The sequence below is a fragment of the Odocoileus virginianus genome, chromosome 13 (genome assembly GCF_023699985.2).
Source record: "Odocoileus virginianus isolate 20LAN1187 ecotype Illinois chromosome 13, Ovbor_1.2, whole genome shotgun sequence".
Taxonomy (NCBI): Eukaryota; Metazoa; Chordata; class Mammalia; order Artiodactyla; family Cervidae; genus Odocoileus; species Odocoileus virginianus.
Window position 1 is genome coordinate 21703791 of NC_069686.1, and position 20768 is coordinate 21724558.

The 20768-nt window shown below is 39.9% G+C and overlaps 1 protein-coding gene across 2 annotated transcripts in view; it reads left to right on the forward strand.

Annotated features, from left to right (window-relative positions):
* The window catches only part of STK39 (serine/threonine kinase 39), a 310739-nt gene extending 293389 nt beyond the window's left edge, over window positions 1-17350 (forward strand). Inside the window, exons 17-18 of one of the 2 annotated variants that reach the window (XR_011490963.1) lie at window positions 1182-1376; window positions 3363-3412. Coding sequence is in view for 1 of the 2 variants with exons in the window: in XM_070476097.1 (XP_070332198.1) it covers window positions 3363-3427; window positions 15801-15875 (140 nt within the window). In the remaining variant the exon portion in view is untranslated. Of the gene's footprint in view, window positions 1-1181; window positions 1377-3362; window positions 3428-15800 lie in introns of those variants that run through there. The other variant, XM_070476097.1, reaches the window with a different exon arrangement.
* Window positions 17351-20768: the final 3418 nt, after the last annotated feature.

A 20768-nucleotide genomic window follows, 5' to 3' on the forward strand; every position in this document is an offset into this window, starting at 1 on the left:
AAGAAACCCAGCCCCCTAGCCTCTCCTCTTCTTACTTAGAGCTTGAATTCTCTTTTGGCACCCATGTGTCTATCTTTGTAATCTCATGCCTCTTTTCTGTACCCATGCAACCTACAGGGTGTGTCTTTGAGTAAAACATATTATGACGTTATCATCTTGTCAGGTAACCCAAGTCTGTGCTTCTGTCTTATCTCAGAATTTCTTGCTAGGGGAGTACATCAGCCTTGGGTTCATTTGGTATGCTTTTTCCTCAGAGCTTTTGTTTGAGAATAGCTCCAATTAAGTCACCTCCATTAGAACATCACTACTATATGAGATTAAGATGAAACATGCTAGCATGTGGGGAGAAAAGTACATGTTTTGAATGATCACTCAGAATACAAACACAAACCATAAATAGTCGTTATCTAACTGTGACTTTGCTATCAAAGTGTGCAGAATTTGAGTAGTACAGGAAATTATAGAGAAGCCAGTGTCTGGGGAATGCCTGAATTAGTTTGCCAGAGAGAGATCAACTCCACTGCCTGGACTCTAGTAGATCATCCCCTGGGACAGTCTTATTTCCTTCTCTGTTTAGATTCACGGGAGTATTGAATATTAGCATCCTTCTCCCATGTGGTTAATGTTATTATTACCACTTTATAAAGAACAATACTTAAGCCAGATGTTATCTAAGACAGCAGACAGAAACTTCTAGCCCTGATAGAGATTCAAGCCTGAAGTGTGATGCAGGGAAACAAGAATAGAAGAAAAAAAAATAGACTGTTCACACAAAGGTGTCGTGTACCCCAGTGTAGGCAAGAAGGGTTCAGTGAGTATTAACCTGTGTCTTATGTGGTAAAGAGAGAAAGCGCCAAGACCAAAGACAGTGGGCTGGGGAGGTGGGAAGGGAAAAGTTCAAGGTGTAACACAATGTGCCTCAGAAACTAGGTGAGTGAGTCTTACTTGGGAAAGCTGAGAGGGATCCGAAATGAGTTGGTGGGCACTGAGTTCAGAAGCCGCATATCTATCTATATCTATATCTATATCTATATATCTATATATATATATATTTGGAAACTAGATTATCTTAAAACATGAAGTTATTAGCACATACTTGAGGAAGTCTAAAGTAACAACCAGCCCTTCCTTCTCAGCTCACGTTCCAGGTAAGGAGCGTTTTTTTTTTTTTTTTATTTTAGAACCCCAGGTGCAGTCAGGAGAAGGGAGAAAACAGTGACACCCATCTTTTTAATGAGCATTGCTACTAGAAGAGAAATTAGCATCACCCTGAATTTTATGTGATGTCAGTTAAATGAAGTTATTTTGTAGCACTTTACAACAAATTAGAATCAACTAAATTGAAAATAAGCCTAGCAGCTGGGCTAAGTAATCAGGTAAGTGGCCAGTTTTGCTATTTTCGCTTTGAGCAGAAGACAGAATTTGAATTTCTAATGTCCTTCGCGTTGCAGGGTTCACAACTGGGGATGTGGTTTCTGGGATGATTGTTGAAGATGCCAGAAGCTCAGTGTTACCCTCCAGGCTCCAGCCTGCTTCTAGCCATGCTCCTTGGAAACTGGCCCTAGCGCAGATGTGTGTGCACCAGACAGCGGGTTGTGAATTAGTGTAGGATGCAGCTCTGCTTTTGGCGGAACGTTAGAGAGCAGACTGGAAATAGATGACCCAGAACAAGGCAGTAAATCATCCACATTAATGGAGAGACTCTAATGAAAGGACTGAAATTCATGTGAAGACTTTATGGCCACTCATGAAATCAGCTCAGATCCAAAGAGCTATTAGAACAGTTTTATGCTTTAAGAAGAGGGTGACTCTGTTCAGTTGCTGCAATCTGCATATAGTCAGAACGCCCTGACATCATCAATACTGGCTTTAGTGGGCAGAATGGTACAGCAGAGCTTTGCACTCCATGAGCCAGTATTTCTTGTTGATTAGCAGATGATTTTTGTTATCTAAGTTTGGGAAACTGTGGAGGAAGCCCAAAGAAGATGGAGGTTGGTGGCTCAGGATCTCTATGTGATGTGTGTGTACATTTGCTTGTGTAGGCAGTAACAGGGGAGAGAAGAAGATGAATGTGGGCAAGGGGTGTTAGTGTTAGCCCAAATGAAACTTTGTCAGTTACTCAGATTGGGAGTATTAAGAGGTCAAGATGAAGATAAAACGGTATTTGTAATTATGGTTTATGAAGAGAAACAGGCCGTAGTGGATATCTAATTTTCATGTTTTTTCCCTCTGCAACAGATGGATTAAATGAAATTATTCTGTCAAAAATCCATGTATCTAGGTTGTTTTCAGCCTACCTTAGAGAAAAATAACATTTGCACAGATTATTTTCTACCTAGAAACTTTATACTTGAAACATTTTTTTCTCAAAATGTTTGTATGTTTACTATTTTTCTCTTAAAATTTTTCTTCAAATATTCAGATAACTTTTTAGATGGCTGATTATTGAGGCAGCAGGGGATTTCCTCTTGGAAAATAAAGATGATGAACAGGACTTTCTCTCTTAATTTCTTCAATACCAACTTCTCTTTCTTTGACCAACAGCACGTACTTGACACTTGGTGCTTTCTACTTTGGGTTTGGAGGTAGAAGGAGCAAGGTGTTAAATTTCTATCGGCATCACCTCATGAGAATCCTGTTCATAAACAGGAGGCTATGCAGGGAAGGCTGACTCCTCTATGACAGCATCATGGCACCAGAGAGCAGGACAGATCTCTGATGAATCTGGCTATTACTAAGAATGGATCTGTACTACTAAGCTCCAAATGGACAACCTCTAGTGCTTGACCCTGTTCAGCCAGCTCAGGTGTTGCTCAGGGTGGTATTCACTGCTTTGACAGATCACCATGCTCTGGAAGCACCAAAACTCATGCCTGAGTTGTGGAGGTTATCCACTGTATTTTATTGCTTTGAAAAAACTGGGTGCAGAGAACTGAGTGAATTTATGGGGACAGGAGTTCAAAATGCTGACCTATTATTTCCAGAGAAACCAGTTTCCTCTGTTTTGAACTGCCCTGTCCTGGCTAATACATCTCTTATTAATGAGTGTTGAGAAGAACCAGGTAGTGAAAACACTGGGGGCTACGATCATTTTCTACTTTCCACTAGTAAGCCATTTCTCTTTTATTGTAGAGAATGTGGGACCAGTGCATACTGATTCATTGATGCACTGAAGATATAGGTTGTGGTAGAAAATGTCTTTATGAGAGTAATTTGGTCATTTATATGGACTTTGTAATGTCTGTGCAAGAAATTATTTTGCAGGTTATTGCATCATTAGTCAAATTTTCTAAAGCACTGATATGAAAATCCAGTGTGTGGAAATAATTTGGACACTTTTTCTCTGTGTTTGTATTTTACAGTGGCTGCTAATTTACAGAAGATTGTAGATGATCCCAAAGCTTTAAAAACATTGACATTTAAGTTGGTAAGTGGAAAGTTACGGAATGAAGGTAAAGATTTCGCCATGCAGTGCCCACAAGTAATAGTAATATCATTTAATACCCTGTTCCATAACTCTGTTGTTGGTTTTGGGGGGTAGGCAAGTGGGAATCCATTTTTGCATTCGTTTTCTGGCTGGTCAACATGAGAATTTTTTTAAATTAGAATATAATTGATTTAGAAGGGTGTGTCAGTTTCAGATGTACAGCAAAGTAAATTGGGAAATAGCAAAGTGAATCAATTATACATATATCTTCTTTTTTTCAGATTCTTTTCCCATATATGTCTGTACAGAGTATTGAGTAGAGTTCCCTGTGCTAGTTATGTATTTTATGTAGTGTGTATATGGCAGTTTCAATCTCCCAATTTATCCCTCACCTTCCCTTTCCCCACTGATAACCATAAGCTTTTTTTCTACATCTATGACTGTATGTGTTTTGTAAATAAGTTCATTTGTACCATTTTTTTAGATTCCACATATACGTGGTATCATATATTTGTCTTTTTCTGACTTACAGTAACTCATTATGACAATCTCTACATCCATCCACATTGCTGCAAATGGCATTATTCTGTTCTTTTTTATGACTTGGGAATACTTTCTAATCATGATTGGAAATTTCATGTGGTTTGTTCTTTTACCATACATCTTTAAGAGTAGCTATTTGAGAAGTCTTGAAGTCTGTACCCTTTTGCTTCCAGTTTGTACAGCAACTTGACCAGAAAGACAAATTAATCTGAGTTCAAAGCAACACTCTTAACAAACCTTTTCTAAGCAAAAGCCAAGTGGTCCTAACTTTTAAAAATTGAGGCCGATTATTGTAGAAATGGTTTAAGTAATTGGAAGCGATTGTAGAACTGCCCTCTGAAAGCTAGTCAAAAAGGCATGACATTTTAACTCCACATTTCAAATCACAGTAACAGATTCTCATAGAGAGGAAATATTCCAGCAGTTTTTCTGCACTGGTAGATTTTAAGTTTATAAACTAGGGTGGCCACAGAGATACAGATATGGAGCATTCTGGGGTCCTTGTGAAATAAGAGCCTGTGATCCTGGCTAGAAATGGAGAGAAGTCCAACTAGTCAAAAGCGATGCTTTTCTGGAAAGTTTTTGCAGATGTTATAGTAAATGACTAATTTTTAAAATTATAAATTAATCTTATCAAGGGTCAGCCAGAGTGCTAAGCAATTTAAGATCTAGATGACCAACACTTTGCTGTGCACAACATATTAATGGTCTTTTTTATTTCTTGTGAAAATTTAATGGAAAATGTACATGGCCAAAAAATGCTAAATGATTCGTTACAGTAAATGTTAGCCTAGTGCTAATTAACTTTCTGGACCTTGCACCTCATCTAATTTCAGATGGCCAGGCTGGGTGATAAAAGAAAAACACAAAGATTTTTACAGAAAGAATTCAGCTGAAGAAATTAATTTTGTTTTGATAATAAAAGAACATTTTAGTCAGACAAAGAGTGAGAAATTAACAAATTGGAAAATTTATCTTCTAGCTTAGGACTCTTCTTTTCACTTCTATTATGTTTCTAATTCACCTGCATCTTGTAAACATATTTCATTTATATGAGGATATATGGACGAGAAAAATGGCACCCTGTGCCTGCATTTCAAGTCAGAATTAATGTTTCTTTATTCATTTTTTTATTCTGCAAAAAAAGAAGTTACAACATATAATACCTCTAGGACATTTTGAACATTTAAACCTAGGGACAAGAGGTTAAAACTTTTATGCTGGCTTATTCCCATCGTCTCTAAATTCACTTACCTATGAAATAGGAGTGGCTACCCCAGCCCTTTCACAGTACTGAAGGTTTTGTAAAAACACCCTCTGTACTGTCCCTAGATAACCATAAGAATAATGTGGAACTCTCCCTCATCTTCTCTCATCAGTTTGTTAGTTCCCTGGATTCCCTGTCTTGAGTCTGTCTTCCTCCTCATCCCCATTCTCAGCCCCCTAGTGGGATCCCCTTTGGGAACTGCACTTCCTGCCTACAACTTGCCAACCTCCGACTCTGTTTACCACACTGAGGCTCTAACCTGAGTAATTCTTCCTTAATTCCAATTCAGTTCAGTCGCTCAGTTGTGTCCAACTCTGTGACCCCGTGAACCGTAGCACACCAGGTTTCCCTGTCCATCACCAACTCCCAGAGTCCACCCAAACACCTGTTCATTGAGTTGGTGATGCCATCCAACCATCTCATCCTCTGTGGTCCTCTTCTCCTCCTGCCCTCAATCTTTCCCAGCATCAGGGTCTTTTCGATTGAATCAGCTCTTCACATCAGGTGGCCAAAATAATGGAGTTTCAGCTTCAACATCAGTCCTTCCAATGAACACCCAGGACTGATCTCCTTTAGGATGGACTGTTAGATCTCCTTACAGTCCAAGGGACTCTCAAGAGTCTTCTCCTACACCACAGTTCAAAAGCATCAATTCTTCATTGCTCAGCTTTCTTTGTAGTCCAACTCTCACATCCATACATGACCACTGGAAAAACCATAGCCTTGACTAAATGGACCTTTGTTGACAAAGTAATGTCTCTGCTTTTTAATATGCTGTCTAGGTTGGTCAGAACTTTCCTTCCAAGGAGTAAGCGTCTTTTAATTTCATGGCTGCAATCACCATCTGCAGTGATTTTGGAGCCCCCCAAAATAAAGTCAGCCACTATTTGCCATGAATCCTTAATTCCAAAATGCCCCCAGATACTTGGCTGGCTCTCCACTGTCCTCTTCTGAAACTCAAACAACATGGCTAAGAGTACACCCCAATCAAACCTCCTTTAGATCCTGCTCTGCCTTTCTTTACCCCACCCCCTATTCATTCATTCTTTTCTCTAGTCCTATTCTGTTTTCCTTCACTGACCCTTTGAATGTACTTTTCCCTCTTACTAAAATATCATTGTCTCCCAACTTCACCCAGCCTGGTCTCTGACTCACCAGCACCTTGACACATTCCAGTTTTCTGCTTTAATTTCACTTATCCAGCAAGCTGTTTCTGACATCCAATCCTGGTCTTGGTTCCCCTCCAGTATTCTCTCTCTGGAAGGTTATATCATATTGAAGTTTTTAGGTTGGTGTATTTCTCTCCCTCAGTTCTAGTCTTGTTACAGCTCAAGCAGGCAGGATTTCTCAGCTCTTGTCTCATCGTGGCAAGGGTTTGAAACAACAGATGGGTTACAGCTCAAGCTGTTTTGTTAAATAGGCCGAAGATGGCCAGCCCTGAAGGAGTGGCAGTGATCCCTCTTGACCTCCCTTTTTATACTCCCTGTCCCCTCCTCTTGGTTCATGCCCCGTGCAGAATGCAAACAGGTACACTCAAGGACAATCAGGGGATGGGACATGTCTGGGCACATGCAAAATAGGAATTTTACGTATTCATCTAGATGGGTATGGATTGAGAGTTTTGATTGACAGTTGCAAGTTGCACAACAGGCTCTATTACTTATGTCTTTCCCATAATTCAGTCTGTTATCAAATGTATGTATGTATGGAATATTTATGAATCCTTAATAGACTGCTAGCTGCCTAGGGTTACTTGAGGACACAGCTCTGCATGTGTGCATGTGCTGAGTTGGAGAAGCCCCTGTGGTTAGTCTCTATCCACTGTGTGCCTAGGGCACACTTGCAGGAGTTGGAAAAGTCTCAGGTTCTTTTTGTAGCATATCTGTGAGCTCTCCCTGGCATTTCTGGGGTAGGGTTTAGAGATCAGCTTGCATCCTTTTTGGCTAGGTCACCCTTCATCCCTCATCTCTTAACTTCTTACCTAACAAAATTGTGTAGAATTTTATTTGTGTCTCTAATGTACATCTAGAGGCTCCAAGCAGTCAGAGACTTCTGTCTTGGATCTCCTGGACATGGAACAACAGACTGGTTCCAAATAGGAAAAGGAGTATGTCAAGGCTGTATATTGTCACCCTGCTTATTTAACTTATATGCAGAGTACATCATGAGAAATGCTGGGCTGGATGAAGCACAAGCTGGAACCAAGATTGCTGGGAGAAATATCAATAACCTCAGATATGCAATGACACCACCCTTATGGCACAAAGTGAAGAAGAACTAAAGAGGCTCTTGATGAAAGTGAAAGAGGAAGAGTGAACAATTTGGCTTAAAGCTCAACATTCAGAAAACTAAGATCATGCCATCCAGTCCCATCATTTCATGGCAAATAGATGGGGAAACAGTGGCTGATCTATTTTGGGGTGCTCCAAAATCACTGCAGATGGTGATTGCAGTCATGAAATTAAAAGACACTCCTTGGAAGGAAAGTTCTGACCAACCTAGACAGCATATTAAAAAGCAGAGACATTACTTTGTCAATAAAGTTCCGTCTAGTCAAGGCTATGGTTTTTCCAGTGGTCATGTATGGATATGAGAGTTGGACTGTGAAGAAAGCTGAGCACCAAAGAATTGATGCTTTTGAACTGTGGTGTTGGAGAAGACTCTTGAGAGTCCCCTTGGACTGCAAGGAGATCCAACCAGTCCATCCTAAAGGAGATTAGTCCTGGGTGTTCATTGGAAGGACTGATGTTGAAGCTGAAACTCCATTATTTTGGCCACCTGATGCGAAGAGCTGACTCAATTGAAAAGACCCTGATGTTGGGAAAGATTGAGGGCAGGAGGAGAAGGGGACGACAGAGGATGAGATGGTTGGATGGCATCACTGACTCAATGGACATGAGTTTGGGTAAACTCTGGGAGTTGGTGATGGACAGGGAGGCCTGGCGTGCTACAGTTCATGGGGTCACAAAGAGTTGGAAACAACTAAGTGACTGAACTGATCATAATTAAAATACATCAGAATAACACAAGCCTCATTTTTAAAACTTGAGCCATCATTCTTTACTTTACCTTTGTTTTGATCCCTGAAAACTAAGATTGTGACCTCAGCTCCATGCCCTCTTTTTAAGTCTCTGTCAGAATCCCTTGGCCTTGCCTGTAGAAATGATAGGAATCACTACTGTTTCATGTGCATCCACTGTTTGCAGAACAGAGCATGAAGTATTTTACATCATCTCAGTTAATTTAGTCCTCATGATCCCCCAAGATGTCATTGGGTGATGTCATTGGGTCCATTCCATGTTTGGGGAATCGGAGGCTCTGTGAGGTTAACTTGCCCAAGATGACATGGTGCAAAAGCTGGGAATTCAACTCTGGTCTAGCATCATGGCCCCAGGCTCAACAGCTGTTCACTCTTACAGTCAAGACCTTGCACCCTTATGGTATTATAGTTTTCTGTTTCTTTGCGAATTCACCTTTTGGATGACTGGACACAGTCTGGTTGAGACCAGATCTCCTTTGTACCTTAAGCAGAGTAATATTGGCCTGTCTGATATAGGAGACCTGCAGGAGAATCGTGCAAGTTTTTCTTTTCCCTTATGGCTTGAGAATACGGTAATGTGTGGCATTCCCAGTGAATGAAAAGTGATGGTTTTTCCTCAAAAGATAAAGATGTTAAATAAAACCAAACTCGGGAATGACCTTCTATTTCTATCATTTAACTCTCCATCCAGCTCTAGTTAGTTAAAGCCTGAGAGGTTTTCTTTGTGGTTGTCAGTTGCCAGCCAGTTTGAGACCCACTTGACAGAGCTCATTTGAACTGCTGCTTGGCTTAGTTGTCTGTGGGACATCCCAGTAAAACTAGAGAGATCCAGTTTGGTTATTTAGATCAAAGTGTTTTAGAAGCATTTTTCCTCCTAAGCTGCTACTGCTCATAGTCCTCTCAACTGTTTATCATTTTAATCTCAGTGCTTTCTTTGCTTTCTAAAGGAGAATGTCAGGGGCCTGAAAATTATGTAATTATTAATACGGTGGTTCTTCAACTGGCTGCACAGTGGTTTCACTCAAGGGATGGTGAGGACACTAGAAAATTACTCATGCGTGGGTCCTATTCCAAATAGCCTACTTTAATTGTTCTTCCTGCAGCCTGGGCTTTGGGAACTTTGAAAGCACCCTCTGGTGGTCCCAGTGTTTAGCCAAGGCTGGGAGTCATGTCACATGTGGACAACTCATTCTCCAGTCTCTTTCCTCTTAGCTCCGACCACTATTAAGAAATACTTGGCTCAAGCTTAAAAAGGTGTCTCTTGTATATCTGCTTATATATTTTATTTTTTTTTTAATGGCCGTTAGGGGCAAGGATACTGTTAATTAAAGAAATACATTTACTTTTTTCCTCCACCCAATGAGATCTCTAGCTTCATTTGACAGGAAAGATAATAAGTGAAGTATGAGTTCCGTTGTTGGCACTGCTGGGAACAGGGAAATCAGAACCCTTCTCACTTTCAACAAAGCAGTTCAGGCATAGAGGGCATTTTAGCTCAAGTAGTACATGCTTTGGGTTTGACATTATCAGTATGGTTTTATTGTTGTAAGCCTCGAGGCAAGTTTTCATAAATGTTTTTTAAGTCATTTTTTAATTTGCTACCTTGCAGTTTTGTAAAGTAGGTAACTCTTGCTGCTTTCAATGTGGAATTTTTGAAACTGCGTCAGTGACAATACAAAATATTTAATTTGCCCTTGAAGATAGAACTGGAGAAAGAAATAGCAACCCATTGTTGCCCAGAGAATCCCATGGACAGAGGAGCCTGGTAGGCTACAGTCCATGGGGTCGCGAGAGTAGGATATGACTTAATGACTAAAGAGAGGCAGAGAGACAAGATAGAACACAAATTGTGAGTACAGCTGACCCTTGAACAACATAGGTTTGAACTGCATGATCCAATTAGACATGAATTTTTTTTCAATAAATACAATAGTAGTAACAATCTGTGGTTAGTTCAACTTGTAGATATAGAGGAACCATATTTAAGGAAGGCCAAATGTAAGTTATATGTGGATTTCTGACTGCTTGGAGGGCTGGCACCTCCAACCCCTCCATTGTTCAAGGTTCAACTATACGTGTAATTAACATCCAACTGGTACACACATGAGCAGGATGAACTTAGTTTCTGCAGTTTACTAACATGCATTGCAGATAGCAATTTTTTATTGAAGTCTAGTGGATTTACAGTATGTTAATTTCTGCTATACAGAAAAGTTATACATATATATTCTTTTTGAACGTTCTTTTTCATCATGGCTTATCAAAGGATACTGAATATAGTTTTCTGTGCTATACAGTAGGACCTTGTTGTTTATTCATTCTATACATAAAAGCTTTACATCTGCTAAATCTGCTCACCCCAGCCTCCATCCCTCCCCCAACCCACTGTCCCTTGGCAAGCATCAATCTGTTCTCTATATCCCTGATTCTGTTTCTGTATCGAAGATATGTTCGTGTCATATTTTAGATTTCACATATAAGTGATATGGAATGGTATTTGTCTTTCTGACTTGCTTCGCTTAGTATGATCATCTCTAGGTCCACTCATGTTGCTGCAGATGGCATTAGTTCACTCTGTTTTATGGCTCAGTATCCCATTGTTGCTGCAGATGGCATTAGTTCACTCTGTTTTATGGCTCAGTATCCCATCGTGTATATGCACCACGTCTGCTTTAACCACTCATCTGTCAGCGGACATTAGGTTGCTTCCGCGTGTTGGCAATTGTGAACAGTGCTGCTCTGAACATAGGGGTGCGTATATCTCTTTGGATTAGAGTTTTGTGTGGATTTGTACCCAGAAGTGGGATTGCTGGGTCATGTGGTAGTTCTACTTTTTGTGTTCTGAGGACCTCCATCCTATTTTCCATGGTGGCTGTGACAACAGCATAGGAGAGTTCCGTTTTCTCCACACTCTCTCTAGCATTTGTTACTTGTAGACTTTTGAATGATGGACATTCTGACTGGTGTGAGCTGGTACATTTCTCTAACAATGAGTGATATTGAACAGATAGCTGTTTTAGATGCATTTTGGTAATTAATGGCCAAAGCGCCTTATTTATCAAGGCTGAGTGATTAAGGTGATATTTCCCAAAGTACACGTAAAGCCAGGACTCAAATGATACAAAAAGTAGCTGAGGGTATTAACTTACTCCTCCTGCGGAAACTGTCAGTTCAAGAAGGTCCATGTAGCAGCTCTGTCTCCTATTCAGTCTGAAACAATGGTTCTGCAAGTGGTCCTCAGAGGGACAGTGTCAGCTTCACCTGGAACCTTTATAAAAATGTGAATTCTGGGGTTCCATCCCAGTCCTGAGGAACCAGAATCTGGAGGGAATCCGCAGGCACAGGAACCTGCGTTAACACACCCTCGGGGTGATTCTGATGCTGAAGTTGGGGAACCATGGCCCTAAAGGAAGGGGACGCTAGGGTAGAACAGAGGTTCTCAGGCTCCACTGGCCCACCTGGGAGCTCAGAACATCCCAGTGCCTAGGCCACACCCCAGACCAGTTCAGTTACAACTTCTGGGGTGCACGTGGGCACGGCTATGTTTTCAAATGCTCCTGGTGGTTCCAAAGCGCACCCAGGCTAGCAGTGGAGGGAATTCTTAGAGTTGACGTGGGACAGCCGCATCTTAGCTCCTCCGCGCGGCGAGGGCCACGCCTGCTGGTCTGGTGGGGACGTTCGGGAGTCAGAGTACAGACGCTTGGGTGACAGTCACTACCACGGTAAGCTCCTGAAAATGTGTACATTTTCCTTTGAAGTGGAGGTTCTCTAAGTGTGGGTCTTGAACTTCTGGGGTTCCTTGAGGCTTTTTTTTAAGGGATCCTGAATGTTCATAAGGATACTAAGATGTTACTTGGCTTTTTCCATAGTGTTAACATTGGTGTAAACGCCACTGTGGTCAAACCTAGTAATGTTGGCAGAAACCAAAGCAGAAATATCAAACTGTAGTAGTGGCCATCACCTTTAAAGCACTCATTCTATCACTCTGTAAATAAATAAAACTTTAAAAAGTAACTGCAACTGGCTTAAATCCCCACTTGAGAACACATCTTTTTAATAGTCTGTGTGATGAGAGGGGAAGCATTTCTTCAGTACTTAAGTGTGATGGTTGTCTCCAGGGAAAGCACTGGTGAGATTGAGTTGTGAGCCAAACTAGCCTTTTTTTTTTTTTCATGGAACATCACTTTTACTTGGAAGAACAGCTGACAAACATTGGCTCTTCAGACTAGGGATCTGGCAGACATTTGTTTCAAAATGAACCCAGTAAGCCTGACACTTCAAGGAAAACAATGGACAGTATTTGTTGTCAATAAGAAATTTCACATTTCAAGCAAAAAACAGGACTTTAGAAAACTTGTATCTGCTGTAGTAAGTTTAACAGACAGCCCCCCACATACACACACAACCCTACCCCCAGTATTTAAAGCCTTGTCCAATGAGATTGGTAATAGATAATAATGTATTGATACTGTGTAATATGTCAACATTTGGAACATTTGCTAGATCAGTGATGCTAAAAAATTATACATGGGTAAAAGATCCATTAAAATAGGTCAGTGTTTACATAACAGTTACGAGAAGTTGTGAAAACAGTTGCATTTTACATTGCAACTAAGCTTTATGAAAATAGCACTTTGAAGGTTTTGGCATAGTAACAAATGATGTCCACAATTGTTTGGAAAGGCTATTAAGATACTCTCCCCTTTTCCAACTAGACATTTGTGAGAGACTGTATTTTCTTAGTATACTTTAAGGAAAACAGCAGTCCAGTGACTGCACATGCAGATGTGAGAATCTGGCCATTTTTATTAAGCAAAACATTTGAGATTTGAGAAAGTGCAAGAAGCAGTGCCACTTTTAATTTTGTTTTGGGAAACTATTAGCATGCAGTGGGCTTATTTCTGTAATGTTAAAGTAAACCTTTTATTTAAGACAGTAAATACAACATAACCTAAACATGTTTTATGTTTTAAAATAGATTCAATATTTTAACATTACTAAACATATTTTTATTGAAGTTGATTTACAATGTGTTAATTTCTGCTGTCCAGCAAAGTGATTTGAGTTATATATGTACACACGCACATTCTTTCCTATGATGGTTTATTATAGAATGTTGATTGTAAGCTTTCTCTGCTATAAAGTAAATTGTTTTTCTATATGTAATAGTTTGCATCTGCTAATCCCAAGTTCCCAATCCATCACTCCCCCACCTCCATTCCCCTTGGCAACCCCAAGTCTTTATGTCTGTGAGTCTGTTTATGTGTTGTAGGTAACAGACTGGGACTCTTAGCTACAGCAGTGGGAATGGGATTGCTGGATTGTAGGGAAGGTAATTCTATTTTTGCTTTTCTGAGAAACCTCTATACTGGTTTCCACAGTGGCTACAACAACTTACGTTTCCACCAACAGTATAGGAGCTCTCCCTTTTCTCCATACTGGAGCATTTGTGGCTGTTCTGACTGGTATGAGGTGGGACATCATTGTAGATTTGTATTTCTAGTAATTAGTGATGTTGAGCATCTCTTCATGGGTTATTGGCCATTTGTATTTCTTTGGAGAAATGTCTATTTAGGTCCTCTGCCCATTTTTTGATTGGGTGGTTTGTTTCTTGGTTATTGAGTTGTAAGAGTTCTTTGTATACCAGAAACCCTTGTTTCTAGTGTAAACCCTTGTTGGTGGCATCGTTTGCAAATATTTTACCCTGTTCTGTAGGTTGTGTTTTCATTTTGTTTATGATTTTCTTTACTGTGCAGAAGCTTCTAAGTTTCAGTCACATTTGTTTATATAAATATTTAATATTTCTAAGTACAATAAATATAATCCACGTGGACATAATCATTTGGAGTTCTTGATAAAGTTTGAGAACTGCTGTCTAAGGGTTTCTGGTCTTTTTTGTGTAGATTTCAGTATCATTTGCTTATTGTCCTCATGATCATTTTGCAGGCTACAAAGAGGTAAGGATTTAAGAGGATTTAAGGCCTCTGATTTAAGAGGCGTTGGTGTGATAAATACCCACCAGAAATCTCAGCTGCGAAGCCATTTCTGCCTGTGCTGCTTTGTTAACGGTGATAAGGAGAGCTTCTGATCTTTCTGCCCCTGGCAATGCAAACAATGAAAATTGTACTTTAACAAATATCTGTCAATTGAAACTAGAGCCATCAACAGGCACAAAGTAAATTATTTAAATGTTAGCTAATATTCCTACTCTTTAGGCTATGGATTTTCTTATTAAGCATGATTGCTCACACTGAATGTTAAGGATAATTATTTTAAATATTCAAGTTATATGTTCTAATTAGCTGCCTATTTTAAAGGAAAATGCTGGGGTTGGCAAAGGGCTGAGTTTCTGTACAGTTTTTTGGAACATTGCTAAGCAGCTTCACTGTGAGGATTGGAAAGGGCTCTTGACCCTGGGAAACTAGTTGTTTTCACAATTATTTAGCAGGCATTCAGCCAAGAAAAGGTTCATATGTCCCTTTGGTAATTAATTGCCCATTCCCAGGCATTCAAGCTTTTCTCACCCCACTTTGCGGTACTTGCGTAACGTCCAGTTCTGATTTATGTACTGTAGAGGCAATTTAGAATGGTGGTCTGAGCACTCTGTGTGTCTATAGGTTAGTTCCTCAGTCATGCCCGACTCTTTGCAACCCCATGGATTGTAGCCCACCAGGCTCCTCTGTTCATTAAATTCTTCAGGCAAGAATACTGGGAGTGGGTAGCCATTTCCTTCCCCAGGAGATCTTCCCAACCAGGGATCGAACCTGAGTCTCCTGCATTGCAGGAGCCACCTGCAAATTTACTACTGAGCCACCGTATAGGAAAGGGAGGTCAAGAGAAGAATAAGTTGTGAATTAGGGCCAGTGAGAATTTTGATGGGCAAGGGCTTATTTAGAGTTTCTTTGGATTTTGACATGATAAAGTACTTTGCATTCTGTAATCTGGGCCAATTTTAAGGCAATAAATATGTCCTAAATTTTTACAAATTCTGTTATAGAAAAAAAAAGTATGGTACCTTTCCCTGTAAAAATTACTCCTATTTAAACAACAGCTGTCTATCCTGAGGCAGTCCACTACTTGGTGACCTTTTTTGTCCTGACCAGTTTGACAGAGATGATGATTTTGGTAAAAACCAACTTACCCTTGAGTGTGGCCTATTAGATCTCTTCTGCTCATTTTCACAATAGTCTTTTAAAAGTAAGGCATATTTAAAACTACGTTTCACATGGTAGTTGTTGAGAACGTGTATGCACCTTCCCAGCAGTCCTGTGGCTGGCTCACTGGCGGTTCCATTTCTTGGGCAACAAAGCCTTTCGCCTCTGTCCTCAATGGGCTTGATGACCAGATTTCCCAGAGCAGTTGACACCCAGGAGTCACTGAAGAAAGGGATTCTTAGCATGTCTGCTGGCCGAGATGGGACCCCTGGCCCCATAGACTGCAGATGGACCCGCCTTTCCACGAACAACTCTGCAAAAGGCCGCTACCAACCAACAAGCACTGAGGCTTTCTTTTTACCTTTTCAGGCTTCTGGCTGTGATGGGTCGGAGATTCCCGACGAAGTGAAGCTGATCGGGTTTGCTCAGTTGAGTGTCAGCTGATATCTGTCCCTTGATGTCACCTTGATCTGTCATGCCTCCCCTCGCCACACCCTCCCTCCAACCTTTCCTGCCACTTCCTCCCACCCCCTAGCAAAATCAGAGGATTGTGAAGAGGCCGGCTTCAACGTAAGATAAGAGAGAGATTTTTTTTAAACTTAACAACACTGCGCTCTGCTTTATTCTCTAGCAACCCACAGTATGAGAACAAGCAAATGCCACAACTGCACGACTGTTGCTCAGTTTTTCAAAAGCTATTTAATATCCTCAGCAACCAATTTGGATCTCCCCTAAGTGAAAAGAATCTGAAACACTCAGGTGGTCCTATTTATTGGCAACAAAAGGAATCTTTTCTATCAGAAGCCTATTTCTTCTCTCATTGTTGTCCTTTCTGTTATAATTCTTTAATTGTACATCTGACAAGACTGCCTCTTATGTTGTATTTAGAAATTAATATACTTATAAAATTAAGATTTATTAGCCAAACTTGAATTCTAGTTTTAAAACTGACTGTGAATTTTATTTTTCATATATTTATGCATTACACACCTTAGCTATAAGGAAGAGAAAAAAAAAAACGTTTTTGATTATATATGCTTCCTGCAGTTACTCTTGTTATTTAAACAAAAAATTTCAGGTCTATCTTTCGAGTATTTATAACTTGTGATTTTTGAAATGACTGAATTAGGAACTAGGATGCTTACTCTTTTGGTTTGCCTGAAAACCAGTTCACAATCTGATTGTCTCCTGGGAGAGGGAGGTGCCTTGTGGGAAAAAAAAAAAAAATTCATATTAAGAATGTGCCTGAGGCTGCTTTACTCTGGAATAGTCTCAGATCTAAAATTTCCTCTACATAAAGTGGCATATGTAAGTTTTGCTTCACTGGAACGTTTAGGATGCTCTATAAAATGGCGCCATTCTGTTAGATTGCTAATTATGTACCCACCTCTGATTTGATGTCTCCTGAAATGAAAGGATCTGTCGTTCCAAAGGTGATAAACTTGAAAATACCAGAATCCGTGTTTTACTTGAAATTCTGCAGAATACCCAGATGGAGTGAAAAATAATAGAAAGGGTTTTGTGCAATGACTAAAAGGTAAAACGCTGTTAAGTTTCAAGAATAAATACTTTCAACCCAAATCACCCTCTGCTTGACTATATATTATGAAATAGTAAACCATCAGATTTTCAAAACTGGAGTCTAAACTTTCAGGGTGGTGGCTCCCAGATGGTACCGTTTGCTCTTTCCTAGCTAACCCTAGATATGGCAGCTCTTTAATGTACTTTAAAAAGCAAATATATATTACTAAGGAAAAAAAAAAGTTATTTATAATTGCCTTGTCATAATTGTTAAGGTGTTCTAGAGCCATTTGCATACAACTTAATGTAATTTCATTCCATTCTATTGTTTACACAATAATTACTCAAAGATGACTGCAGAGGTAAAAGGAAAATAAAAGTGTATTATTGCACAAAGAGAGAGTGTCACATTGTTTCATTCCTCCTCTAGGTAGTAGTGCACTGCTGCAGTGATATTTAGCACCTGCATAAAATGCCTAGTGAGAATTATCTGGTGAAAGTGCCCTGGAGAAAGACCAAAGCATCCATCTAGTCACAGAGAAATCAGGTTTGACAATTAGCTTGACAAAAAGAATGAAAGACATTCACTCTCAAGGCAGACAGTCTATCTTTAAGTCAAAAACAACAGGGCTGCAGCAGACAAGTGGGAAGAATGCCTTCCAACCAGTAAGGCGAGAATGGTTAGAGGACTTGGCCAGGGCCTTTCACAGCTTCTTGGCCTCCTGACATCTGCTGCACAACTTGTGGCCAAAACAGTGTAAAAAAAAAACCCTACACATTCTGTTCAGAGTAAAACATACATGAGGAGCTATAGAACTCTATTTTGCAATATAGTAATGAATAAATGCCATATTTTTTTATGTTCATATTCTCATATGTTTTCTAATGGTATTTGAAGGAGCTTACATAAACCAGACACCAAGATAAGTATTTTTTCAAGTACATAAGATGAAGGGTCAGTAAGAACTGGCTACCAAGATGACTGCAAGTGCAAAATCAGGACCCAGAAGTTCATGACGAGGTCTAGTCAGCCAGCACACAGCCTGGGATTAGAGCTCCCAACCCACCAACGGTGAAGAGGAACATCGTTTCTCCTTCAAGTAAGAATGGACACTGATTTTTCCTAGTACTAAAGCCTGGAATGAAATTCCTCTAGGAGGTTCTAGTCATGAATTTAGAAACTTAAAGACTCTCAAAGCATTGACACATATATTCCAAGTTTTGAACACTTACCCTTTCCAGTGCTTTCTCTGGGGGCCCAGATGCAGGGTATGTGATAGGAAGTGCTGGTCAGCTAGGAGTTGAGATCATGATCCAACAGTTGCTCTCACGTGTGGTCTAGAAAGATAGAGCAGTTAAAGTTGAGTGGGACGAGTGGGGTACATTTCCTTTAAGCAATCCTGTGTGACTATTTCTCCTAATCAAGCTTTTGATTAAACATGACACATTGTGATTCTGCTCACTGGCGAAAACCTAAACTTCGCTCAACACAGGTACTTGGCATTATTTATTTGGACAGCTTACATGCTCTGGTGAACAGGAAGGTTTACACTTCTTCATAAAATCAAGGCACTCACATCTCATACAAACACAAAATCTGCCCGGCCCCGACTGTGGTCAACTTGCAAAGATCTAAAATGGAAGGACATTATCATCTCATTTTAATGTCCATATATTGTTCTTATATGAAGAACATGGTTTTCTGTATATAGGACAACTTTTAGAGACACTTCTAGACTGTGTGTGAAAACAATTTTATTCCAAAAAATTATTCTTAGAAAGTTACCCATTTCCCTATGTGTTACATATCTTATATGCTGGTAAATATGGTAGCTCTTCATGCCTCTTCATGTTGGAGTAGGGTGAAGTAATAGTCTTTTGGAAAAGAGTCAAGAATTCTCTCAAAAAACAAGTCTAATCCCATATAAAATCCTAGCATAGGAATTTTTTTTCCAGTCAGAATTTTCACTCACTCATCTCAACAATGCACCTGTGATCTGATTCATGTTAAGCAACATACTTTCCTGGTTAACCTTCCAAAGTTAAGTTGGTAAGCAGAATCTACAATTAAGTAATTACATTACAGAGATGGTAAATATAAGCAAATTAACACTGGACGGAGGACTTCTGCCAGAAATTAGGATTCATATTTGACAGTAAATGATCTTAGGTCTTTTTTTGCCTTAGAGGTATATTGGATAAGAGAAGCTACTGCTTAGTGAGGCTCATTGAATTTGTGATAGTAAAATCATATGATCAGCTTAAATTTATCCATACCTATAGCAGAAGTAGAGAGAGCATACTTCTGGCTTATCCAAAAGTGGCTTTATCCAATTATGATACAATTAAAGGAACTCAAACATACCCTCAATTTTCTGTTGCACACTTTTGTCTAATCTACCCACTTCATACTCTCACCAGGATATTAAAGGGCAGGTTGGGTGTTATAAGTGGTGTGCCAAGGTGGGTGGTGCTGAAACATACCCTTAGGGCCAGAATGTCCCAACCTAGAAAAGAGGTCTACCACTAGGCAGGATTGCCATAAACAAATGGTTTTCAAGTGACAATTTCCATTGCATATTGGCATGAACTAAAATTTTAATTAATGAGGTTTGATCATAAGAGTATTCCCTTTAAGTGGTTAAAATACTTCCTGGAGTTAGGTATTTAGAATGTGTACTACGAAGTATCAGTAAACTGTTTAATGCATATAAGGAGTGGAGACTGTAAAGGCATATGTTTAAAATATGACTTAAGTGACTGACTCCCTCAGGGACCCTAGATACAATATCAGTTAACACCCAAAACATCACAAAAAAGGAACTGGCACTCCACTGGAATAGACAAGCCATAAAAATAGCAAAAAGTACCTGTCTCCAAAATGTCTCAGTGATTGCCTTAATGCATTTTTGCCACAGAGAAAAAGCATGGTCCAATAACAGGGATGCTTCTTTACCTGTCTTCTTACACCTTCCTCAACAAACCTAACCATGGCTAGTTTGGGCACCTAAGAACAGAAGAAAAATTTGCACAATTAGCTTATCAGGTAGTGTGCATCTATGCCAAGCCAATGGATGCTTGAAGAAAGGTACATAAAACTTCCCCTACATGAATTACAGCTTACAAAAGGAGCATCATTAGCTGAAGGGGTTTATTGAACCTGTATAATTTAGCTCATAACTCAAAGGGCAGGAATATTATTAAAAATTACAATCTTATGCTATTATTTGAATTTGTTACAGAATGAAGAAAGGTCAGTAATAGAATAACGATTCCTGTAGTGTATTTATCGCTATGTAGAATACTGAGAAACCAAGATTTGTAATTTATCACAGAAGAAACCAGCATATTGTTCAGTAAACTAATGAATCCATAAGAGGAGGAGATCAAGATGGTGGAGGAGGAAGACATGGAGCTCACCTCCCCCCATGAAGACATCAAAAATGTGGAGCAATTCTCACTGGAAACAAACTGGAGACTGGCAGAATGAGTATTAAACATCCAAAAGGCTGTAAGAAACAGAGTCGGGATCAGGAAGGGAGGAGAAGCAATCAGGTCAGGACCTGTGCCCTGGAAGGGAACACAGAAGAGGAGGGGGATTACACCCTTCCTGGGGAGTGAGGAGTCTGAACCATGCTTCAGGCACCCCATCTCTGGGGCCCAGCACTGGAAGGACAGGTCTCTTAGCGGGTTTGAAAGTCGATGAGACTGACAGTGGGGCTGTCAGAAACCTAGACCACTCTTAAGAAATGCACACGCACTCTTACTCCCTCAACAAGGCAGCGGAAGCAGATTGAGAGGACCCGAGCCTTCGCC